The 26740-nt window shown below is 42.4% G+C and overlaps 1 protein-coding gene across 3 annotated transcripts in view; it reads left to right on the top strand.

Annotated features, from left to right (window-relative positions):
* MAP4K5 (mitogen-activated protein kinase kinase kinase kinase 5) overlaps positions 1-26740 on the top strand; it is a 2873315-nt gene that overhangs the window by 1110970 nt on the left and 1735605 nt on the right. For all 3 annotated transcript variants that reach the window (XM_044074300.1, XM_044074299.1, XM_044074298.1), the window contains exon 10: positions 19296-19358. In XM_044074300.1, the coding sequence (XP_043930235.1) occupies positions 19296-19358 (63 nt within the window). The remainder of the gene's footprint in view (positions 1-19295; positions 19359-26740) is intronic.

The following is a 26740-nucleotide window of genomic DNA, read 5'->3' as shown; positions in this document are numbered from 1 at the left end:
TATTTTCGGCTCCAGCCCAGTCGGCTCCGGAGCCAGCTACTATATCGGTTCGGTTTCTTCCTCCTCCAACAACCTCGGTGTCGTCAGAGTCGGAGTCTGCCAAATCAAGTGAAGTCCCTGGGTCGGCTCCGAAACCTCCTGCTAGTCTTTCGGATCTGACAACTGGCTCCAACCTTTTCCATTCCTTCTACAGGTTTCGGTACTCTGGTGTCCTCAGTCAAACCCGAGGGGGATACATCGGGGCTTCAGACTGCGGCTCCGAGTCTTCCCCTTGGTGCTTCGGCTAGGGGTACCCCGACTCCGGTCATGGTCTCGGAGGTGGGTTTTTCATCCGATTCTGGTGGACCTGCCTTCGAGGCGATGAGGAGCTCGCTGGCCAAGTACTTAGTGACTTCACCTGAATCAGCATCTCCTTCCTTAGACGCTGCGACTAGAGCTTCTGGTGCCCCCCTATCTCTGGACAGCGGGGCTCCTAGGCCTGAGGATACCTCCATGTGTGGTCCCCTACTTTCTGAGGGCCCTTCAGAGTCTGTGCCTGAAAAGCCTCCCAGGAAGAAGTTGTGTAAGAGGAAGCACATAGACTCCCCAGATGAGTCTGTCACCTCGGACACCGACCTCGATGATGCAGAAGGGTCCCCGAAGTCGTCCACGGATGATGTCTTGTTCTCCGATATCCTGGAGATCTTGAGACAGCGGGGCGACTGGCCATCCAAAAACCCTTCTGAGGAGGAGTCGGTCTTCCTCAAGGCCTTCGGAGCCCAGCCTTCCGCCTCCTGGGTGTCTCTACCCTTCGATGAATTATTGGATCTTATTTGTCGAAGGGTGTGGGAACACCCTGACTCTGTGGAGCCAGTTCCTAGCCGCCCCAATAAGTTCTTATCTGCGCCTCCTGGAAAAGAATTTTTGACCAAGGGAGTACCTGTGGATGCTATGGTGGTGGCGTCTGCCACCCAGCAGGACGTGGCAGAGGCTTCTACTTCCATCCATTCTCCTAATAAGGAGTCTGGGAGTATGGATAGGTATGGGAAGCATACCCTGTCTTCAGCGAACTTTACATTGCAGTCGCTGAATTACTTGTGTCATTTTACGCGGCTCCAAAGGGATCTTATAAAGGAGTTGGGAGATACCCTGTCGGGTAACTTGCCTGAGGCATTGGCCCAGTCTGTTAACGCCCAGCTGTCTACCCTTTCTTCCATCGTCAACTCGTCCATGAGGCTCATATCTTATGCAGCCGAGGGGGCGGGTAGAGCAGCGAGTTCGGGCGTAGCCCTTAGGAGGTAAGCTTGGTTGCGCTTCTGTCATTTTGCGGAGGCTTTCAAGTCTTCTTTCACGGGCATTCGATGGGTCCTCACTTTTTGGACCCAAAGTGAAAGACACCCTTACTAGATGTGAGCAGGAGCGTAAGACTTTGTCTGCGTTGGGGCCCGTTTTTCGCTTCCCACTAGACCTTATCCCAAGGCTCAGAGGGGAGGAAAAATGTGGTTCAGAAAGTCTCAAAAGTCTTCCCCTGCCCATCAAAGTGACCCCCCTCTCCAGGGGCAGAGGAGGGGGGAATGTTAATGGAAGGCATCGACCTAGAGGCAGTGGAGGCCCCCGCAATACAGGGCACCGCGAGTCCTTTCGTGGTTCCTCCTACCAACGTCCCTGAGGGATTACCCGACTGTGTGTCTCTGGAGCCAGTCAGAGGTAGTTTTTTGGAGCATCTTTAGGCCTGGGAGTCCATCACTCAGGGTCGATGGGTGCTTCGTATCATCACCGGAGGTTACACCATTCCCCTTTTTCGTCCCCCCGCCGTCAAGAAAAATCCCGGACGTTCCACCCAGTCAACGGGATCAGGCAGCAATAGAGGTTTCAAAGCTGCTAGAAAAAGGAGTCCATCCAACCAGTCCCCGCAGACCAGATCGGATTAGTAACTTACTCAAGGTTATTTTTGGTGCCAAAAAGAACAGGGGACTTGAGACCCATTCTGGATCTCAGCCGTCTAAACCGTTTGTAAAGAAGTCCAAGTTCCGAATGGTCGCTTTGCAATCCATTTTCCCATTGCTAGAAGAAGGAGTATGGATGTGCTCCCTCGATCTCAAGGATGCCTATTATCACATCAAGATAAACAAGGCTTCCAGGAATCATTTGCGCTTCCGGCTGGGAGCCAGTCATTTTCAATTCCGGGCCCTGCCCTTTGGTCTCACCACAGCCCCCAGGGTGTTCACCAAGTGTCTGGCAGTGGTGACAGCTCACCTGAGATGTTTAGGATTCCAGGTGTTTCATTATCTAGACGACTGGCTTCTCACCGCTCCCACCAGGCATCTACTTGTTCAAGCCACGAGAGCTACTGTCAAATTGGGCCATTTTCTAGGGATTTCATTCAACTGGGCAAAGTCTGTATTGCTGCCATCACAGAGTGTTGCCTTTATCAGCGCAGAGCTAGACTCTGTAGAGATGAGTGCTTTTCTGCCGACAGAGAGAATAAAAGTGTTACAGGCCCAAGTCCTGGCTTTACTACCCCGGGGAAAAGCCCAAGCCAGAATGGTTCTTCAGTTGTTGGGATCAATGGTGGCTACCATTTTCTTAGTTCCGCTAGCCAGGTTACACATGTGAATACTTCATTGGCTCCTTTCGGCCCAGTGGTCATATCAGGAACGCCCCTTGTCCCATCCGATTCTCATCACGGAGAGATGCCGGCAGGATCTGCGTTGGTGGCCTCTCTCATCCAATCTGGATCAAGGGAGACTCTTGAGCCCCCCGTCCCCTATTGCCACAGTAACCACGGATGCCTCCCAGATAGGGTGAGGGGGGGCATTATCTGGGCGAGACGGTCCACGGTACGTGGCAAGACCACGAGGTTCACTTGCATATCAATGTTCTAGAGATGAGAGCGGTGCTTCTAGTGTTGCAGGCACTTCACAGCTCTCTTCCCAGGGGAACTATTGCGATTCTTTCCAACAATATGTTGGTTGTCTGGTATTTGAACAAGCAGGGAGGAACCAAGTCCTACCCCCTTTGCAGGGAGGCCATGAGAGTGTGGAATTGGGCGATCGCTTCCCAGCGCTTTCTAGTGGCAATGCACATTCCGGGGAAGTCCAATGTGATAGACAGGCTGAGCAGAGCTATTCTGATGCCTCACGAGTGGTCCCTGAATGACAGAGTGGCTGCGCAGATCTTCTCCAAGTGGGGCCTTCCCTGCTGCGACCTCTTTGCCCAGCCCCCTGAATGCAAAGTGCAGCAATTTTTTCACTCTGATCCCCCTACAGGGGGAGTCACCCAGGGATGCTCTAGTCCACAATTGGCCCTCCGGTCTGCTGTACGCCTTCCCGCCGGTCCCTCTTCTACCAAGAGTGATTTAGAAGGCTACTTGCTTGGGAAGCAAGATGATTTTGATCGCACCACACTGGCCCCGTCAAGTTTGGTTCCCCTTCCTTCGGAAGTATGCGGTGGATGGTCCTTGGATTCTGGATCCAGCTCCAGACCTATTGACTCATAAGTCAGGACAGCTCCATCCATCCCTACGAACACTCAAGCTCACTGCCTGGCTCCTCCACTTCCGACCTTAGTCAGACAGCATATCTTTACCCCAGAAGTAGTACATATTCTATCTTCCTCCCACAAGTCTTCTACTAAGAAAATATACTCTAGTAAATGTAAGAGATTTGCAATTTGGGCTCAGCAACGTGATCTTGATCCCCTTACAGCCCCAGTGTCGGCGGTGTTAGATTTCGTAGCTACACTCTTTAGACAGGGCTCGGCTGCCTCCACTATAAAGGTTCAGTTGGCAGCAATCTCCTGCACATGAGCCTTCTCTCATGGGTCATAAGCTGTGTAAAGCCTTTCTGAAAGGAGCCTGGTTGCTTTGCCCTCTGGTTTCGCAACCCGTCTTGCCATGGGATTTAGATGTGGTGCTCAGAGCTTTGACGTCTTCTCCCTTTGAGCCGGCAGCCTCCTGCAAATTGAAATTTCTGTCATGGAAGACTGCCTTCTTTGTAGCCATAACTTCAGCCAGAAGAGTATCGGAGCTTCAAGCCTTTTCTGTTAAACCTCCATATTTAATTTTTATTTATTTTTATTTTATTTCACATTTGTTGACCGGGCTAGTCCAGCTGGATATATGTCCATTTTCAGTGGAGGCCTGGGGAGAAAAGCTCCACAAATTACAACAACATAAAAGGTCAAGACAAAGACAATAACAGTATAATTTGGTACATAAGTTTTAACAATTATAGTACAAGCCTAAGATTATATATTTTATATTTCAGTAGGAAAAAGGAAAAATTTATCTAAGAATAGATGAATAAGACTAATACATTTGTATTAGAAATGGTGTAGTACACATCTTTATAGCATATTACAAAATTAGATACACCTAGTAATTTATGATAAGAGATACTAAGGTCTCACAAAAACCTAAGAAAGAAAAACACTAGAGATCAATAGATAGGGTATAGAAGAACAGCAAACAAGGATGGATTTCTAGTGTTATTTAACACATAGGTTATGATACTATATGAAGGTGTTTGATCATTCCACTGTATATACTTATTTACATGAGAAAAATCCTAAGGAAGGTTAAGCTCACTAAAAATTAGTGAGACAACACAAGATCATGATAGGCTAGGAATTGTGGGAGTCTAGTTAATAGTTAGGTACTTAGTCTGGGTTAACACAGGGGCATAGCCAGTGTGATTTGAGGTAGGGTTTAAGCTTCCTTTTAAATAAGCTGACAGAGGATATTGAGGTTAGCTGGCTTGGGAGGATGTTCCAGGCTTTACCTACTGTATTGGAGAACAAGGTGTCACCAGCTAAGTTGTTGGATTTTGATATTTGTACAAGTAGGTTATTAGCTCAGCGTAAGGTCTTGAGGTTATTATAGGGGATGACTAGGGATGGTAAGTATGGGTGTATTTTGAGGTAAATACAGGATCATATGGGCTACTATTAATTGATTGAAAAGTATTAAATTTGGCAGCTCTAACCATCCTAACTGTTTCAGATTGATACAGTGATGAGTTCTATAGGAGGACCCAGCTGCAAATCTGGCAATATTGTTGTAGGAGGATCTAAGTTTACTCAGATTACTTCTACATATTTTGGTATAGATAGGGGAGGCATAGAGCAAGGTACAGATGAGGTGGGTACGAGCAATAGTAACCCTGGCTGGAGGTGTAAGAAAGGGTTTTATTCTATAGAGGGAACCTAGTTTCTTGTTTACTATTTTTATGGTGTTATTAATGTGAGGTTCAAAGGACAAGTTGTTATCTATTAGTACCCCGAGTAGTTTGGTGTTTGGTTCCAGTGATATTATAGTTCCATCATTTGAAGTAATAGTAAAGTTAAATGGGGAGGTTCTGCGGGTGGGGGTAAATAGTAGCATTTTTGTTTTTTTGGGGTTAAGGATAAAAGACGTCTTTGTAGGAGCCAGTTTTCAACTGTACTAAAGGTCATTTGGGTTAGTGACTGAAGTTCTGATTGAGAAGCAGCAGCACATATGAGTGTGGAGTCGTCAGCGTATTGGATACAGTCAGCTTGAGGAATTACAGAATGAAGGTCATTTGTAAAGATGGAGAAGAGTGATGGGCCTAATATAGATCCTTGCGGGACCCCTAGAGTGACTGGGACGTGGGAAGATAAAGTATTTTCCCATAGTACAGCCTGTTGCCTGTTATGTAGGTATGATTGGAACCACTGTATAGTATGGTTGTCCAATGACAGGTTTTTGAGTGTGTCTAAGGACAGAGTATCTCTGAGACTTAATCCTTCTTTTCTCCCTAAGGTCTCTTCTGCCCTTTGTCTCCACCAGTCTATTGAGCTTCTGGTCTTTTTCCCAAGGTTTTCCAACAAAGCGGAATACAAATTTCACCAGTTGGATGTGCATAGACAACTGAGGTTTTATTTAAATAGGACACAACAGGAGAGGAAATCAGATCAGTTGTTTGTGTCCTTTTCGGATAATAGAATTGGCAGATCTGTAACTAAGGGCACCATAGCTAAGCGGATTAGAGACTGCATCTCATTTATTTATGCATTAGCGGGTAAGGATCTTCCCTTTCCAGTTAAGGCGCATTCTACCAGGGCTATGTCAACTTCAGTGGCCTTTCATGCTAGACTATCCATAGATGAGATATGTGCAGCGGCTACTTGGACTTCTCCACATACCTTTATTTTTCATTACAAACTGGACGTGGCCTCTAGAGGTCGGGCTTCCTTTGGTTCCACAGTGCTCAGGAGTGTTTTCCAGTGAGCCTCTCGGGATTTAGGTGCTAGGGACGCTGTCCCATCAGTAATGAATGTAGATGAGATAGGATCACATTACATCTTTTAGTTATGTACTTACCATAACGATAGATGTATGTGATCCATATTGCCTACATTCTTATGTACCCGCCCTCCGTCCCCCTACCTGTTGGACTTGGAGGAAACTTGTATTCTGATTCCTCTGAGGATATTATTTTTTCTCTCCTCTTACATATATATCCTTGTGGAATGGTGTATATGGGAAAATCATATTGGGGCAAACAAGATCTGGGGGTTTGGGCATGATGCATCCTGGGATACAGGGTTAGCCCAGCCAATGAGAGACTTTGTGCTAGTTATAGTGGCTGAGTCAGAGCCGACTCTCGGCTCCGAGCCCATCAGTAATGAATGTAGGCGAGATGGATCACATACATCTATCGTTATGGTAAGTACATAACTAAAAGTTCTTATTAATCCAAGAGTCAAAATTAATAGGGGCTGTGTATTTGTTATGTCATTAGAATTTAAATTACTGTTTAGCTCCTCCATTCTAGCGAAATATTGTTCCTGTCCTGTGGTATAGCTTTGCTGAGCTGTCAGCAAGTAGTGGTATATTGCCAGTTTGGATTATTTGCAATCCTGTCAGCTGTTGTTCTGACCTTAAACAGTTTGATTGTTGTGTTAGCTGCACCACAAGTAACATTAAATTTAGCACTGAGGCTTGTAAGGCTCCTAAATCTATGCTACCAGTTTCGGTAATTGGATTGGGTGAACTGCCTGAAGCCGTAAGAAAAACTTAACAATCCACGAATCCAACAAACTGAAAACAACGATTGAAAATATATAGCTTGAGGCTGTTAAAATCCAATATTTTTATTTAATGAATTAAAATGCAGCTAGCTTCGAGTAAATCCAAGGATAAGCATTTTCGTCTTGTAAGTTGTAGCTTGAGACATCATCAGATAACTACTAAAATCTTATGATGTGCTTTTATTCATGAAGTGATAAGCCAGGTGATAAAATTTAAAACTTTTGGAGCCAACAGTTACTTAAAGGGCCAGAACAATAATGTTGCCACATTAATAAATTTGAACCTAATGTAGTTTTATTTTATTTTTGATATGCCCACAATTTCAACAAACTTTGAATAGAAATAAAATCATTCAAACCTGGTGACATTGTTGCATCCGAATATATTTGCCACCATAATTCTTTCATTTCAAGAAATGTAGCCCACGGACCTCCTCTCAGGCTAACCTTTTTCAAGAATTATAAACTTTGAAATTATGACCAGTATTCTTAGCCACATGTCTGTATAATGTATTAGTTGCCCTATTCCTAAGAATATCATAAATGTGCTTGTATATTCTTTGTTTTAATTTACACTCAGTCTTCCCAATGTAATATGCAAGACACTCTGTACAGAGCACGCCATAAACACCTTTCGTTTGACAGTTGTAATTGCCAGAAACATATAATTATTTTCCATTAATAATAAATTGACTTCCATTCAAAATATATGCACATTGTGAGCAAATTTCACATCTTCACATCCTGCCTGTAGGGTGGGGCTTATTATTTGTTATATTACCAAATATAGTTTTAAAACTTTGTCCTTTTCATAAGTAATTTCTGGATGTGCTCCCAGTTGGTCGTATACATCTCTATCATATTTTAATAAATTCCAACTTTTGTGTAAGATACCTTGAATCTCTGCGCTATCACTTGAAAATGTAGTTATAAGATGAATCTAATGTCTTTAATCATTAAGGGGCTCTTGTTTCCACTCTTGGGCACCATTGTTTATTTGCTCCTCAGCCAGTCCCTCCTTCTTGAGAATTCAGTCTGGCTAATATAGGCACAAGGTGCCCAGTTTCCCTTTTTGTAATGACTTATTTGACAACAGATTAAGTAAGGTGCCTAGGATAACCTCGATTGGCAAACATCTCACTAAGATGGCCACATTCTGAAATAGTCATCTAATAACGTCACCATTCTAGTTGTCTGTCATTGTTTTCAGTTTGTTGGATTTGTGGCTTTTTCCTCTGAATCCAGAGACTGCAAAACCTAAAAAGCCCTCTCATTCCAAAGACTCAGATTCCAAGAAAAGAGTGAGTGATTCTTCAGTTGTCTTCAGCTGCTAAGGCTCCTTGGATTGAGGAGCATGACGCATGAACCCCTACTTAGACTCCATCTCCACATCCAGAAATTAGAGGTTGTATTACAGTACAGGACTCACTAAAGAAGCTGAAATGTCCTCCCTCAAAACCTTCCTCAACCCTGTTGACCAAGTCCTTCAGGACCTACAGGAGGACTTCAGAGGTAGAGATCTGTCATTTTTTGCAGAAGTTTCTGAAGACCCGGATTGAGTTGGAGTCATTGCAACTCCATCAGCTGCAAAGTTTGGAACTGTTCATCCCCTATCCAAGATACCTTCACTTGTCCAACATTCAGGTCCAGTCTTCTTGGAACCATATTGTCACCAGGATCCTGTGACTTGGGGCGTGGGCCTTTGATACAAGCTTTATCGGCTCATGGGATTCTGGATCTGACTCACTTTGTTCTGATCTTGTCAGATCCAGTATCTGAGTTTCAGGTTTGAGGAGTCGAGAGGGTGCCTCCACTGGTTGCTTTGGAGACATCTACCTTCAATGCCTTTGATCTGATGTCATCTTTGGTGCTGGCCCCTCCTGCGGAGCCACGGTTTCCTCCTGGGTCTTTGTCTCATTCCTCATGATGTAGGTGGATATGCCTGTGAGAGCAGTGCTTTCAAATCTGCTTAAGAGGATCATTGCTTCACCAAACAGAGTATATCCACAGGCTCCACCGGCTGAGGTGCCTCCTCTTGACCCTCAGTCAGTCTGGTCATATTCTGCAAAAACATCCACGGGTCAGAGTCATTTTGTTGACCCCAAACCTTCTGCCCTGGTGCAGAGACAGTCCTTGGAGGTCTCAGGAGCCTCATTCCCTGACTCACCTAAGAAGGGTACATATAAGAGGAAACGTGGACTCCCTCTTGTTGTCAGGACTTCAGATACCAGCTTGGAGGATGGAGCAAGATACCCACAGTCCCCTGCCAAAGATGCTTCCTTTGGAGAGATCCTAGAACTCATGCACCAGAGGGGATTCTGACCCACTGAATCTCTTTCTGAGGACTAGCCAGTATTGTTTGAGGCATGCGGAATTACACCCTCTATGCCCTGGGTGATCCCTCCCACCAACAGGCTAATGGAGTTGGCAGAGAGGAAGTCCTTGGCAGGAATCTGACATCTATGAGTCGGTCCGATGTAAGCCAGGTAAGATGCCCCCCAAAAGCAAAGCCAGTTTGGTCCAAAACCCTTCCTGTAGGCTTGTAATCATTGTGGCAGTCACTAAGGAAAAGTTATCGGAGAATTCCTCTTCTATCCCATCTGCCCAGCAATGAGTCTCGGGTGATGGATAGGCTGGGGAACAGGGCATGTGCTTCCAGGTCTTTTGCTGTTCGAACTGTGAACTACACCACACATATAATGACTTTCCAGATGGATCTTGTTTAGAAAGAGTTATCCACTCTTAATAATCCAATTTCTCTGGAGTTTTAGAAGTGACTTCAAGCTATTATGTCGACCATGTACACCATTACCAACTTCCCCATGCGCCTAATGCATAATGCGGTTGATGAAGCAGCAAGAACAGCTGGAACAGGCATGGCTGTGAGACTCTATGCTTGGTTGTGGTTATGCGATTTTGCAGACAACTTTAAAGTGTCCTTCACCAATGCCTTATTTGAAACTATTACCCCTTTTGGCTCTACTGGGAAAGAAAAAAATGCTGAAGAATGAGCAGGACAGTAAGACACACTTTACAGTGAGAGTCAAGTTTGAGTCCCCTCAACACCCCTTTAACGGATACTGCAAAGGGCCTCCTTATTCTCTTTCCATGGTTTCTGCTGCCGTTTTCCAACAGATGTCCCCATAACTCTTAAAGGCCTGTCCGATTGCTTTCTGGAGGCAGTTGGTGAAAGTATATCCCTCTACCAACACTCATGGTTTACCATCACACGAGACAAATAGGTAAGAATGTTCACATCCAGAAGTTATTACATTCCATTTTTGGAAGTTCCCCCACTTCCCCCCATTCATTGTCAGATGTCCCACCCAGTCAGGCAAAGGTTGCTATGCAAATGGTTCATTCTCTTAAAAAAAAAAAAAAAAAGCCATACAAGAAATCCCACACACCAATCTGGGTTAGGATTTTATTCAAGATTTTTTCAGTTCCAAAGAAATCAGAGGGCTTCAGTCTCATCTTGGAACAAAGTCTCCTAAACAATTATATCAAAAAGACCCATTTTTGAATTTTTCCATGTCTTCCGAAGAATGACTGGATGTGCTGTGTAGATCTCAAGGATGCTTATCTTCACATAAAGATAGTGAAGGAGTCCAGGTGATTTCTGTGTTTTTGCTTGGATACCAGTCACTACCAATACAAGCCCTGCCTTTCGGCTACATCTCGTCCCCAAAGTTGTACACCAAATGCCTCTAAGACTCTGAGGATTCAAGATATTCTCTTATGTGGATGATTGGCTCTTGACTTCCCCTTCAAAAAGAAGTCTCTTCTACATGCCAGAGATTACTTACCAACTTCATATGTGCTTCCCTAGTCATATCTATCAATCTAGGAAAATCCAACTTGGTTCCTGTTCAACGTCTAATTTTTCTGGGATACCAGTTGGACACTACTATAACCCTGATATTTCTTCTCCAGGACAGAATTTTATCCTTAGAATCTGCAGCACAGAATCTTCTGGCGTTTCATCTCCCTTCGATGAGATTATTTCTGAGACTGTTGGGTCTCGTGTTGTCTTCAGTATTGATGGTGTAGTTCACCTGCTTTCACATGAGGATTTTGAAGTGGTTGCTACAGTCACAGTAGTCTCAGAGGTTCATTCCTCTTTCTCATCCAGTTTTGTTAATGCAGTCATGCAGAAAACATCTGCAATGATGGCTTCATTCTCCACTGATGTCAGCAGGTAAGCTCTTCCAAGTCCCTTCCCCAGTAGTAACTGTGACCACGGATACACCCCACCCATGGATGGGGCAGCATTGCAGAGGAAGAATGATCCAAGGTTTTTGGTCAGACTCTAGGCTCGTCTTCACATAAATATTCTGGATATGAGGGCAGTTCTTCCTGCAAGAACCACAGGATCGCATTCCTCTGGGAGTGATAAATATCCAGAAAGACAATATGACAGTAGTGTAGTAAACAAAGAAGCAAGGGGAGAAGCAGATCATGCCTACTTTGTCATGAAGCCATGAGAGTGTGGCAATGGGCAGTTTAACAGAAAGGCTCAGTGGGAATCTCCTGTTGCTTCATGAGTGGTCCTTGAATCCAGCATTTGCCAAGAACATATTTAGTCACTGGGACAGTCCCTGCTGTGACCTCTTTGTGATCCCACAGAATACGAAATGCAGCAGTTATTTTGCCTTCATCCGTATTCAGGAACAAACCCCCAGGGAAGCTGTGTCTTATTGTCAGCTCCCATGATTTATGCTTATCCTTCTGTTCCTCTGCTGTCCAAGTTCATACAAAAAGGCATATGATACAAGGCCACTGTCATCCTCATAGCCCCTTTTTGGCTCAGACAGATATGGTTCCCTCTCCTCAAACCATACTTAATGGAATCCCAGGGTTCCTCAGTTCACTGTTGGATTTCATCAGTTGTCCTCACCCAGATATTCCCCAACCTAAAATGAACCACTTGGTTTCTCCACTTCCAGTGATGGCAAGGTATATATTTCTTCCTTCAAATGATGTTGACATTCTCATGGCATCACAGAAATCTTCTGTCCACACAGTCTATTGCAGTAAGTGGAAAAGTTTCACCTTATGGGCTAAATCCCAAAACACTGAGCTCTTTTCACCCTGTAGGTTCATAGGACAATACTAGGCTATTGGCCCCGAGGCCCTTATAAGCCTATCCAAGAATTTTGCCCATGTTCCCACAAAGTCAGCACCTGTTTCCCCTGTCCAGCACAAATCTATCCTGCCACCAAGTTTTATTAATGTCACAGACCAAGTTGAGGCCTTATGTGCAGGTTGCGCAAGTGGAGTTTGACTTACGGATATGCAGCATCTCTATTAAGGCTAGGTCTGAGATGGCCTTGTATGACAGACACAGGTCACCTCTGAGCAGTCTGTATGAGACTCAGTAGAGGGACAGGGCTTTTAGCCTATCTCTATAGGATAGGTGTTTGAGTCCCTGGATTTTCCTGATCAGGAACCTCTGTGTGTCTCTCCAGCTGCTGCATGTGCTTGTCAAGGTACACCCCGAAGGGAGCATTGTACTCGATAATGGGTCTGATAAGGGAGGAGTACAGGGATGTTATGACCTCCTTGTTTCTGGATGAAATACCCTTGCTTATGAGGTGGGCCTTGTCGAAAGCTTTCCATGCAACTGAGGCAGTGTGGTGGTCAAAAGTCATGCTGCTGTCAACCTGGGTGCCCAAGTCCTTCACGACCAATTGCATGCTTAGTACGATGTTATTAATGTGATAATTAGTGGGGACACTGTTTTCCCCAAAGGAGATAATGATGCATTTCTTGGCATTCAGTTTGCGGCCATGCTTCTGGCACCAGTCATTAGTTTGGATAAGCCTTTCTTGGAGGATGTTCACATCACTAGAGGAATTTAAGTGTATTGGGGATGTTCTCTGTTTCTTGTCCTTCTTGCTTAGCTTTGGTTCTAGTTTATGTACTACGAAGGTGCAGCTGGCAGCAATTTCTTCCGTCCATGTTGGCTTTCAGGAAACTTTGCAGGCTTCTCACAGACTATGTGAGGCCTTCCTGTAGTGACTGCCTATTAAGGATCCCACATTACCTTGGGATTTGAGTTTTATTTTTGAAGCTTTGTCTAGAGCTTTGTTCAAACTAGCAGCATCTGTGGACTCAAAAACATCTTCTATGTAGCTGTCACTTTGGCTAGGAGGATTTCAGAACTTCACCTCTATCTTTCGCATCACTCTGTATTGTTTTTCACAAGGGCAGGGTTACCTTTAGGATTAACCCTTCGTTTGTTCCAAAGGTAGTTTCTGAGGCCAGTCTTTCACAACCTATCAGTCTTCTTGTGATTTTCCCTAACTACCAAAATAAAGAAAATGCATTCTTCATACACTGGCTGTGCATAGACAGCTCCATTTCTACCTTCACAGAACAGCCTCCTTTAGAAAAGATGAAAAGCTGTTCATGTCTTTTGCACTGAACAAGCTGGGTGGAAAATATGCATGATTTCATTATCCTGATGGTTATCTGACTGTATATCCTTTGCCTATACTCTCCGTAACAAATTCTTACTTACCAGTCCCAGAGCTCATTCCACTAGAGATATGCCAGCTTCAGTAGCATTTTTCAGATCTCATTCTCTTGATATGTTTCTAGCAGCTACTTGGTCTTTCTCTCACACCTTCATTAAGCACTGGAAGTTGGACTGCATTTCCAGAGCCGGAGCTTCCTTCGGAGCCTCCATCCTGAAAGGTCCACTGTCACGAGGTCAACTTTACTTCTGAGCTGGGGATACTGGTTGTTTTGCATCTCATACTGCGGTAACTTTTACCAGAAAATAAATAAGTGAACAGTCCATTGGTAGGGTGGGTAGTGTCTCTGGTTATTGTGTTGGTCCTGCTGAGACACCATGACAGGTACATTTCTTGGATGGCTGGGAGTGTGGTCCCAATGATTTTCTCTGCTTGCCTAACCACTTTCTGAAGGGCCTTTTCGTCTGAGATGGAGCAGTTATCGTACCAAGTTGCAGTACTGTTTGTTAGTATACTGTCTATGGTGCCTGTGTAGAAGGTAGTGAGGATTGGAGAGGGGAGGTTTATCTTCCTCATCTTCCACAAGAAATGAAGGCGTTGCAGTGCTTTCTTTGCAATGGCAGTAGTATTAATGTTCCATGTTAGGCCATCTGTGAAATGTACCCCCAGGAATTTTGTACTTTCCACTCTCTCCACTACTTTATTATGGATTGTTAGTAGAGAGTGTGTTTTATGCCTTCTCCTGAAATCTACAGTGATCGCTTTGGTCGTATTCATGTTTAGTGTGAGGTGGTTGTAACACCAGATGATGAGTTGACTAACATCAGATGATGAGTTGACTAACTTGCTCCCTGTAGGCTGATTCATCATCATTGCTAATGAGATCAATGACTGTCGTTTTGGCTGCAAACTTGATGATGTAGTTAAAGTTAAGCTTGGAGGTGCAGTCCTGAGTTAACAAGGTGAACAACAGAGGGCTCAGAAGACAGCCCTGAGGAACCCCCATGTTCATAGTGATGCTCTCAGAAGTGCTATTGCCAACGTGTGCTGTTTGTGGTCTGTCTGTGAGGAAATTGCACAGGGCAGTGTTATTCCCAGTTGTTCAAGTTTCTTTATCAGATGTTGAGGGATCACTGTGTTGAACGCAGAGCTGAAGACTGTGAACAACATTAGCACATAACAATTCTTGTTTTGTAGGTGAGCCATGGATAAGTAAAGTGCCATTGATATAATGTCTTCTGTGAAGTGGGTCTTCTGTGGAGTGGTTTGGTCAATATGCAAACTGAAGTGGATCTAAAGATGCAGAAAGATTGGATGCTGTATGGTCCTTGATCAGCTTCTCAAAGCAGTTCATTACTACTGAAGTGAGTGCTATGTGGCGGTAGTCATTTAGAGTTAATGGTGGGGCTTCTTTGGTATAGGTATTATGGTTGTAGTTGTGAAGCTTATGGCTACAATAGTCTGATTTAATGAGATGTTGTAGATGTCTGTGAGAACTTTTGTCAGTTGGTCAGTGCATTTTATGAGCACCCATCCCAGGATATTGTCAGGTCCAGCTGCCTTCCATGGGTTAACCCTGCGCAGGATTCTTCTAACATTAGCAGGGTTGAGGCATAGTACTTTGTCCATTTGATTTGTAGAGGCTTTCATTGCAGTTGTGTTTATTCTTTCCTCAAAACTATTGAAGAAAGTGTTGAGCTTGTTGAGGAAGTTGATATTTTCATCGCACTGTCTGCCATAGGCTTGTAATCTGTGATGGATTGTATGCCTTGCCACAGTCGTCTTGAGTCTTTGAGGTAGCTGAAGTGGCTCTGGATATTCTGACTGTATGCCCTTTTTGCTGTTTTTACTCCCTTGCTCAGGTTCGCTCTGGCTGACATAAGAGCATACTTATCCCCCCGCCTTGAAGGCAGTGTTGCATGCCCCCTCAATAGCTCATACACTTCGCTTGTGAGATAGGATTTCTGGTTAGCTTGTATGGTAGTGTAACCTTAAGAAATTCTGGGAGAAATACTGCCACCCACTAGGCAAGACATTGTTCCTGACCCCTTCTTTTTTGGAGGAATTGAGCTAATCCTTTCAGCAAGTATTGAAAAATAGGGGATGCATTTGTGACCTTGGCACTCATGTATGTGCCTCAAACGTGAATTGGGAGGTATATAATTAGTACCTCAGTGTTGGGGATGTCCTCTATGCTGGAGATGCACTGTATTAAAGGAGAAGATGTCTCTCATTCTGACAGCCATGGCCTTCATCACAACTTGGCATTCAGATACTGTACTGCTAGTAACAGGCAAACACAGCAGTGATGTTCATAAACACTTAAGAAGGTAACCATTTTTACCAAATTTTCAGAGTAGGCATGATGGCTTGGGAAACAGGACTCAAACTATGTGTTCACCTTAGTGCTTCTCATTTCTGAACCTAGTACTAAAGCACACATCAGGTTTCTGTCCTGAAAGACTCTTTCTCATTTGCATTTTAACCCCGAAGAACTTTGGAACGTCAGGCCCTTTTGGCTAAGAAATCATATGTGATCTTCCGTAGGGAGAGATTTAATCTCAGGAAAGATCCCCCTTTTATGTCTAAGGTGATGTCATAACTAGCATTGGACCAGTCCAGTCACCTGATAGTATTTTACTGTAATTCTAAAAAAAGAGGAGAAAAGCTGTATTTGCTGGATGTTCACAAACAGCTTGGATAATATTTTATCCAGAACTAAGGTAATGAGACAGTTTTACCAATTACTTGTTCAAGCATGCCTGCTAAGTAGGGTAGGTCAATCTTCAAACAGACATTGACTAAGTGACAGGCATGTTTCAGCATAAGCTGTAATGTAAACATGGTAAAACATTCAGGGTCAGCAACTACCTCATAGCTTCCTTCAGAAATGTTCCTGCTCAGTGTATTTATGAAGCAGTTACTTGGACAACTCTGTGCACCTTTTCAAGCATTGCCAACCGTATGTAAAGTTCAGGTTCAGAATAGCGTTAGCCACTACTGTTATACAGGACAAGTCTCATTATTTAGTTTTCCATAAGTAAGAGTCTTACTCAAGACTAACCTTTCTTTTATGTGTAGAGTAAATAAAAGTGAGACTCAGTTACACTTGTTGGATTTACATAGACAACTAAGATTTTATACCAGAAGCAGCAGCTAAATCAAGAAGAATAATTAGCTGTTTAGCTCATTTCATGTTTGGAAAACATTGTTTGCATGTCACTGGATGCGCAGCCCAGAGATAGGATAGTCTTTCAGATGCTATGCTGTGGGTAATTCTGTACACTATCTTCCTTTTTTGGATATGGTAGTACTGCTTGGAAATCTTCCAAGTTGTTAAGATTTAATATTACATCAGCCTTCCCTAAAATGACTGCACAGTCGTATGTAAGTATACTTAACAGAACATTTGATTTTTGAGGAGTGATCAGGGTAACAGTAAAGCTGCTGCTGTTTCATTCCCTTGAGTAAATGTGCATGTTTTTTAAACTTAATTGATTTCACAGTTTTGTTTTAAAGAAAAATTAAGATAATAGTATGCCATAATCATAGTTCCCTGTAGAATGTAAACAAACAAGTTGGAAGAGCAGAAACCGCTTATAGCAGTGTTGACTTGTGTGTTGTGCACATTGCACTAAGATGGTTCAGTGAAACATTGCACATGACCTTGACCAATTATGGATTTCATAGGGTATGTAGTACTGCTGAGAAAAATTCTGACCTAAGTGAGGATGCAGAGAGGTAGGATGTAACCTTAATGTTAAGAGTTACTGGTAGTGTGACCTGTCTTCAAAAATGTGATGGTATCGCAAGCAGTTTTTCCTCGGGTAGATTCCAAACGTTGAAGGTGTGATAAGGAAGAAAATGGTACCTGGGAACATATTTTTGGGAGTGTAATGAGTTGGCAGACTATTGTAGCAGAAGTACTGGGTGAGCAAATTGGTGTAACTAAGGAAAGTATTTTTTTCAGCTGTGATACAGAATCACAATTGCCAGAATTAGGCCTTGCTAATTTTAATTCTGTGGTCTGCCAAAAAAACAGTTACTAGAAAATAGAAATCGAAGTCTAAACTAACTGTACTAGAAGTAGTGAATATAGTAACAGAGAGAAAACAACTGGAAGTGGGATTTTTACAAAAATGTAGGAATAAATTAAGTAGAAAAATGAGAATTGTGGGAACGATGCATGCAGAGTAGTATTTTGGGGGATGAATGATATGTAAGGGAAGGCACGAATTGTCTGAGCTATGTAATGTTTGAATGATATTGACTGTAGAAGATTATATGTGATGTATAATGTTTGCAACTGAAAATGTCATTGTGGTTTATTTTCATGTATAGAAATGTTCAGTTGCTTATGTCTTACATAACTTAATAAAAATGTTTCTTGTTTAAAAAAAAAGAGAGAGAATAAAGGCATACTTGGTGGGTAAAATAAAAATAATGTGATGGTAAGTAAATTTAGTCACAGCTGTACTTTGTGCAACATACTTAACAGTGGTGCAGCAAGCAACATCTTTGCCACTCAGCAAGTGGTTCTCCAGTTCAGTCACCAGCTGGGGTGTGTTCTGCATGGAGTCTGCATGGTGGGTTTTCTATGTATGCTCCAGTCCCCCCCACCCATGTTCCGTAGACATGCCATAGGTGGATTGGACACACTACATTGTCCATAAGTGTGACTGTGTGTGGTATGGAAGAACAAGTGTTGCAAAGCTCACTACCTGATGGTGTGAACATTATCTGTAGATGGTGATCACTGTTGAAGTGATACCCTGACCCCATGTGCAAAAATGGGGAAAAAGGGGTTGTGGATGGGCAGATGGACTTACCATAACAGTAAGTCATCAAGGAGTGAATACTGAAACAGTAAAGCTTTCCTCCATTCTTTCACCTACCTTTTGGGGATTTGTATGTCATCTCAGTAGTGATTCTTATTGCCCACAATCTGTGTGTTTCTTACTCATTGCTATTTTTTTCTCTAAATGCATTTTTGGACCTGGCACTGAACATTTGCCTACTACAGGCACATTTCCCTTTGAAGCCTGTAGACTCAAAGCACTGAAAAGAGCATATGATCGCTCCAGTTGTATATCGATGTCTTGTGCTACTTGGGACATTGTTATATTATTATTATTGTTGTTATGTTTGCAAGAATTACACCAGCGTTTCAAGGGAAAATAGAAATTTCTAGAAAAAAATCTGTCCAGGAAATTTAATACAGAAGGTGGGTAAACCCAGATGTCATGACCTAACTGTTGAGTGACCTGAACTCTCAGATCTAGTGTTAGGGAAAGAAACTTAAACAACTGTCTTTTGTTCTTCCATTGTTTTTCCTTAAATCTCCAGTGGGATAATAAAGTTTTATGCAGAAAACTATCCATTTGTATTTAGTCAGCAGATATGATAACATACAAAGTAACTTCTCAGCTATAGAGTGGTATTTAGAATATTTTCTTTGGGCTCTGGAGGGGAGCCATGGCACTTATGGGGAGGTTTGCCTGCTGAGCTACCATCACAGCAAGTTCTTACAAAACTGTAGTTCTTGGCTAATTCTATGGGATACAGCTGTTGAAGGTGACCTTGTTTACTATGAATGAGTCCTAAGAATGCCACATACTTTTCTTTTTCATGATTTTGACTTTTTTCCAAGGACCTTTATAACACAGCAATTGCTAACTTGTCTTTTCTAGCTATAAATCACTAACTGAAAAGGAGAATTGTCTTGCAATGAAAATGGTCTGTATCCCTTAATCTTTCAGTAACAGAAATCTTTTTTGTTTTTAGAGCCTTGTTTCTAATGTCCAAAAGTAATTTCCAGCCACCAAAGCTAAAGGATAAAACAAAATGGTAAGTCCTTGTCAAATAATTCTTCACAAGGAATTACAGTGTGTTTTAATTTTATTTTTGAGGCTACAGCTTCATTTAGTAGTGGCAGATTCTGTAGTGTTAACAGTAAGTCATTATCTTAGGATGCCTATGTTTGCATCTTCTTTATGCATGTGACTTAATGTCAATTAAAAAAAGATAAAATATATATTTAATGCATAGTATTTTACTATGCTGGGATGTTAGTTACAATTCCTTTTACTAAGATTTTGTTTAGTTATTGTTCATGTTTACAATACTGATGCATGAGTTGTATTTTTCAAGTTTTCACCCTGTTTATTTCAGTAGTGATAAGTAACTGGCAAAATGTGGATTTTAGTTTTGAAAATATCTTAATGATTATTTTCTTAAATTTATATGGAGGATTAGTTTAATTGTATTTGCTTTATCCCATCCTCTTCATAGTGTGTATTTGCTGACAGTTATGCCACAAAATGGTGCAGAATACAGATACGTTTTTGTTTATGTAATATTGTATTGGAAAGTTTTGATATTTTTTAATGTTTTGTTGATTTGGTACAAATAAACACACAGTTTCAAAGTAAATGAAATGAAAATAGATAATATGATGTTCTAGTACTTTGAGAGATGAAAGGGTTGACTTTTATTAAAAATGTTCTGAAGCTGTGGTATAGTTGATCTGTAAGACATAAACTATTTTTGTGTTTAATTTTGTTTGATTGACGTACATGTTCATTTGCATTGTTTCTTCTCTTTCAAACTACATACTTGTAGTTTCCTTTGGGGTCACTTGAGTAATCCTTATCTGCAGTCATATTTTTTTGCAGTTCACACTTACAAGTATAGGCAGATTGTAAACATTATCTCAATGGCTATAAAGTCTTTGAGGAAAAGTAACATTAATTAAAAAAGGATGTCAGATGGCAGCATCAAAGATATTTGCAAAGTATCGATGTGGTTATGTATATATTTGAAGATATAAGCATGCATTTCTTTACTTTTTTTTCTGATTCTTCATATGCTGTTGCCTGCTTCTGGAGCAGTATTTTCTTTTTCTTACTACACCGCTAGTGGATCTAGGACTTTTGAACGAAAGTTCAAAAGCCCGAATCCATAACTGCCGAATACACTTTAACGAAAGCTTTCTCGTTCAGCTGGAAAAGTCTAAAAGTTTATGTCTTCCCACCATTGCCTCTCCTTTCAAAGGTACTCCTAAAAGCCAGACAAGAAAAGCCAAAAATTATCCTGATTGCCCCAGACTGGCCACGCCAGCACTGGTACCCAATCTTAAAGAACTTAGCTCAAGGCCCACCATGGATTTTACCTCAAATTCCGCATCTTCTGACACAACAAAACAACCAGATCCTGCACAGACAGCTCAAAACCTTAAACCTGGCTGCATGGCAGATTTCTTAGTCAAGCAGACAACATCTCTCTCTAAGGCTGTTATGGATGTCATTTTGGAGGCCAGGAGGCCTAGCACCAGGAAATCCTATTCAGAAAAGTGGAAGAGATTCTGTGCCTGGAACCAGGCTCAAAGCTTTGACCCTCTTGTCCCAAATATTCCTCAGATATTACAATACTTAACTGAGATGCTGGACAAAGGCCTATCCTTTTCATCCATTAAGATCCACGCCTCTGCCATCTCGGCTCATTACAACCCAGATCCTCCTATTTTCTCTCATCCATTGCTAAAACAGTACCTCAGAGGGGCTAAAAACATAAGACTGCCCCGGAGAGCACCAACACCAACTTGGGACCTCAATTTTGTTTTGAAAAAACTAACTTTACCTCCTTTTGAGCCAGCCAATTCAACAGAATTAAAATACGTGTCATGGAAAACTGCTCTGCTTCTGGCAATAACCTCAGCATGAAGAGTCTCAGAGTTACAGGCACATGGCAGTGGAGCCTTTCATCATTTTTCACCAAGACAGGGTTTCTTGAAGAACAAACCCTTCATTTATGCCAAACGTGGTCTCCAGTGTGGCTCTTAACCAAACTATTCACTTGCCAACTTTTTATCCAAATCCCCAGAATAAAGGGGAGAGACTTCTGCATTCATTGGACATACACAGACAGCTACGTTTCTACTTGGACAAAACAAAAGCTTTCAGGAAAACTGAGCAATTGTTTGTAGCATATGCTGCAAGATCACAGGGAAAGGCTATTTCAAAGCAGACCATTTCAAAGTGGATAGGACACTGCATCTGTTTCTGCTACACACAGCATGGGAAAACTGTACCTAGCAACATTAGGCCACATTCCTCCAGGGCAATAGCCACTTCAACTGCCTACCTTAGAGGAGTACCTACCAAAGATATCCTGGAAGCTGTAACTTGGAGTTCAATGCACACCTTTACCAAACATCATCACTTGCCTCTTTATTCTAAATCCAGAGCTGGATTTGCCACTGCAGTGCTGCAGGGCCTCATAGCCACCCCAAATCCTCTATAGCACCAGCCACCTTACCTCAGCTTTGGGATTCAATGCAAGTGTAATGACTGCAGCAGTGAAACATAATGAACATAATACAGTTTTGTACTTACCATAAATGTAGATGTTCGAGTGTATTCACTGCTGCAGTCCAGGTTACCCTCCCTCCATCCCCTCTATCTTAGCTGGACTTATCTATACCTTTCTACCCTATACTACCTATGTGGTGTATTTGCTGGTAACTGAAGGTTTTGGTTTTACTTTTTATGTATGTTTTATTAGCAATATTTATTGCCTACCTATTTGGGGGCACCTGACATCTGGGGCAAGGAAAAACTGAAGAAAATGGCGTCGGCTGCATCTTATATACCCCTGGCGCACTGACGTCAGGGAAGAAGCGACAGCAACCGACGCCAGATCAAGACTTTGGAACTCTGGCTGACTGCAGGACCGCCTGACGGCAGGATAACCCAAGTGTAATGACTGCAGCAGTGAATACACTCGAACATCTACATTTATGGTAGGTACAAAACTGTACTTTTTCTTATGAACTCAGAGTTGCACCATGTTGCATATTTATTTATTATTGTTCCTGGGGCAGAGTAAAGATCTATTTGAACCAGACTCAGGTTCAGCATGAGAGTGTCCAAAAAATGAAAGAATGATGAAAACAGATTAATTGAGAAGAAAAGGCATTATAAAATGTGACAAACAAAACTGTGCTGTTCAGAAATTTGGCTGGCGTGTAATTGCTTCAGCATAAACAAATAGAAGTGTCATAATGTGCAGTATTCAGAGACATACACTATTTAAAGAAGAAAGCTGGGCATAAAAAAATGTTAGGTTAATGTCACTTAAAGCAGTTAATACATGAGTGCCGTTTGGTGGCATTCAGATAGCAAAAGAGTAAGCTTATACAAAATGTTGCAGGGCTAGTTTTAGAATAATCATTATTTTTATTTTCAATGTGAAGCAACACAAGCAACCATATAGCATTTGGCTAAAGCCTAAATAGTTCTGTAATGTAAAACTAAATAAGAGATGACAAAATATGGCCATAGATGTGTTTTCATATGTACTTATCCTCTTGTACAATGTAAAGATTCAACTTTTGGACAAAACATATAGTAAAATCTGTTTAGATTGCCCTGCGTGTCAGGGAATTCATTAGTTGTGTGAAGTCTTCCTTGATGATAGTGCATGTTTTATAAAAGTATACATAGTTTTACAGGTATCTGCTCATTCATTCAGTTTTTTGCCACATAAAATTTAATTCATAATTTTATACACGCTAAGTAAGAGTTTTCTGTTGAGCGATAACAAGCAAGTATTGTTGTACAAGTTTCAGTCTTCTGTATTTTAATAATAATTAGTTAACAGTAAGAACCAAGTGTGTTGGGTAAATTTGCATGACCAAAGGATGTCAAATGCATCTGCAACAGAGATATTCTCACATACATTACAGTTTGGGGAGTCAGCTTTTACCCATTACTTCCCACTTGCTTAAATTTAGTGGAATGCAGCGTCTTTTATTCATTACACCAGATAACTTCCTAATCAGGGATAACTTTTTAAAGTATTTTTGCTCTGATCCTCCTGTCAGGTTCTCCCTCCCAGCCACCTTGCTGACCCATTCATTTCTATTTAGTGAGACCATTGCAGTTCATTTGTTTCTTGGTTTTCTTGCTGCTCTTTGAGTTCTGCAGGTTCCTTTTCAGTGACACTGTAATTTCTGTCTGAATAATGAGTTATGCGAGTCCAATGTTAGTTATGATGTTCTTCGTGTTTCACGGTTGTAGTCATTACATTTGGGCGATCTGCTGGCAGGTTGCCCTCAGTCAGCCTGATTAACAAAGTCTTGGGTCCTGCGTCGGTTGCTGTCCCTTCTTCCATGACGTCAGGTCATCAGGGGTATAAAACATGCAGCTGATGCCATTGCATCAGTCTTTCTTGCCGTGCGGTGCCCAAAGCAGAAGCAGTTCACAAGTGCTGGTCGGCTGACTCCTGAAATTTTCGTTTTCGAGATTCAGAACAGAAATCTTCAACTTAAAGCTAAGTACCCCGTTGGGGAAACTTTTTCTTGTTCCTTACCAATGTCAGTAAAGGTTAATAATTGCATTACTTGTGGAAAGCAAATACCTCATAAAGATTTTCATTTGTACTGTATTCTTTGCCTAGGCCCTGACCACGACATACCTTGCTGTCGGTTTTGTGCTTTATTTAATCAGCGCACTTTCCGTTGTCGGTACATTTTTGCTTCAAAATATTTCGGTTCTCGGTTTAATTATCCAGAAATGACATTGGTTAGCCATCCAACTACCGGGATTCAGAAAAAATGCAAAGAAAATGACAGAGACAGGCCATCGAGGTCCAAAACTGCCAACGACGCTTCTCCTAAGCTTGTCGCCAGTTCGCCGGTACTCAGTGAGGCCGTATTCACAGCCCCTTATACCCGCTACTTCTGACTTGCAGGCCTCTACTGAGACCCATTCAGAGTCCGGTATGCCGTGAGATGCTTCACCTATGGAACCCGCGGATGTCTCTACCTTGGATGGGTCCGGAGCCGCTGTGCAGGCACTGGCTTCTGAGGGTGTATTCAGGCCTACAGACTTGCATATTAAACAGACTCCACCTTCTATACTAAGGCCTAAATTTCGATCTGTGTCTAGAAAACCGACGCCCAGGCCACATGTTTAGGCCCCTATGCCTAAAAAACAAATTATCAAAATGGCTGAAGATCTTATTACTCTAATCAGGGGTAGTCAACCCCCCCCCCCCCTCTAAGAGGCCTAGGGCTGAGCTTGACTATGAATCTTCTGATCAGGACTCTGTTTCTTCTGATTCTTCTAATGACCTGGATTTGTCCATACCTACTTATGAGGATTCTGATGCAGAGGATTCCATTCCCTCAACCCCCCCCCCCCCGAGGACTTTTCATTTGGGGAAACTTTACATACCTTAAGGGAGCATTTCCACTGGGAAAGTCAGGAATTTTCTGATTCAAAAAAGAGGCTTAGGGATTTCCTTCTTCTACGTCAGCATATGCCTGTGTTTTCGGAATCCAGTATGGCCCCTGATTCCCTGCCTCTGGCTTCTAGTAAACTTGACAGATGCTACAGGGTTCCTGAGTCCCACAAGTTCCTTTTCAAAAATCCTGTTTCGGATCCAGAAACCATATTTCAGGGGCCCAAGGGCATTAAGCTTCTACTGCTAAAAATCCTACCCCTTCTGATAGAGACTCCAGGGCACTGGATAGATGGGGTAAAAAGGTTTATACTTCTGCAACCTTGGCAATCAGGGCTTTAAACTGCCAAATTCATATGCTAAAATATCAACAGCTTATTATTGGACTGCTTAAACAGAAAATTATGTTGATTTCTGACTGTGTGGAAAATAAAGATTTACAGAATTTATTGCATTCTGCTGAACAAGTTGGAAAACATACTTTGCAATGTGGCTTTGATTCTTTAGATGCCTCTTGCAGGGCTGCTGTTACTGGGTCTGTGCTTAGAAGGCATGCTTGGCTTCAGGAGAAATTTCTGCCTGATCATGTTAAAGCAAAATTGTTGGATGCTCCTTTAAATCAGGACTGCCTGTTTGGCAATAAGGCTGAAGAAGTTCTAAAAGAAGGTGGAAGATAAAGCTAAATCTGTGCAAACTGTAAAAGATTTCTTACAAGTGCAACCTCCAAGATTTAGTAGGCAGCCTACTAAGAAATGGTCCTTTCCAGATCCTCTCAAGCCAAACTCAGACACACCAAAAACACCAGGTTTCAGTCCCAGGGGACTCTCAGAACTAAGCAGTGGGGGGCCTCCACTTCCAAATCTGGAAATAACAAGACACCCCATGTGGTAAACAGTCTCTCTGACTTTCCTTTAAAATTACCAAGCCACTTACCTTTTAGCCTACCCTTTGGGGGGAAAAAATTGCTCTTCATGCAAAAAACTGGGAACTCATAACCCAGGACAAATGGGTTTTAAATATAGTGTCCCAGGGATACAGATTTCATTTCCACACGTTGCCAACACCAAACGGGTAGCCAGACCTGCCCCCAAATCAGTGGGCAGAGGCTCAAAAACAAGTACTTTCCCTCTTAAACATGGGGGGCTATTCAACCGGTATCAGAAGAGGAAAAGGGACAAGGTTTCTATTCCAGGCTTTTCCTGGTACCCAGAAAAGACAAATCATGGCGTCCAATTCTGGACCTATCTACTCTAAATACCTTTCTGGACATTCCAAAATTCCAGTTGCTGACTCTTCACTAGTTATTTCCTATGCTAGGCAAAGATGCCTGGTTGGCAACTCTAGATTTAAAAGAAGCTTACCTGCATATCACAATCAGGGAATCTTGCAGAACATACCTATGCTTCAAAGCAGGCTACTTGCATTGTCAGTTCTCTGCACTGCCCTTTGGCTTGTCTACTGCGCCCAGGGTATTCACAAAGTGCCTGGCTCCAGTAATTGCATTTTGCAGACAAAGAAATGTTCAAATATATCCATACCTGGACGCTTGTCTAATTCAGGCAGAAAACCCGGCCATACTTCTAAATCATCTGGCGTTTGTAAAAAGAGTTCTAACTTCTCTGGGGTACACCATAATCGAAAAGAAATCACAACTGGTACACTCTCAACAGATTACATTCCTGGGTGCAAGCTTGAATACAACTGCCCAGTTGGCTTTCCTCATGCCAGAAAAGCAAATTCATTTGGTAACTTACTTCAAACAAGTGGCCACAAAAGCCCTGCTATCTGCAAGACAAATACTGCAAGCCTTGGGGTTCATGGCCTCCTGCATTCTTCTAATTCCATATGCAAGACTGCATATGAGGAAACTACAGTGGTACTTAAAAAGTCTATGGAGTCAACATTGTCACAGCCTGGAAACAATGATTCCTACCATACCTGGAGTTCCTATGGTGGGCAGAGGCCTGCCACCAAAACACGGGACT

The sequence above is a fragment of the Protopterus annectens genome, chromosome 6.part0, assembly GCF_019279795.1.
Source record: "Protopterus annectens isolate FY-2018-M chromosome 6.part0, PAN1.0, whole genome shotgun sequence".
NCBI lineage: Eukaryota > Metazoa > Chordata > Ceratodontiformes > Protopteridae > Protopterus > Protopterus annectens.
This window is presented reverse-complemented; position numbering and strand designations above follow the sequence as displayed.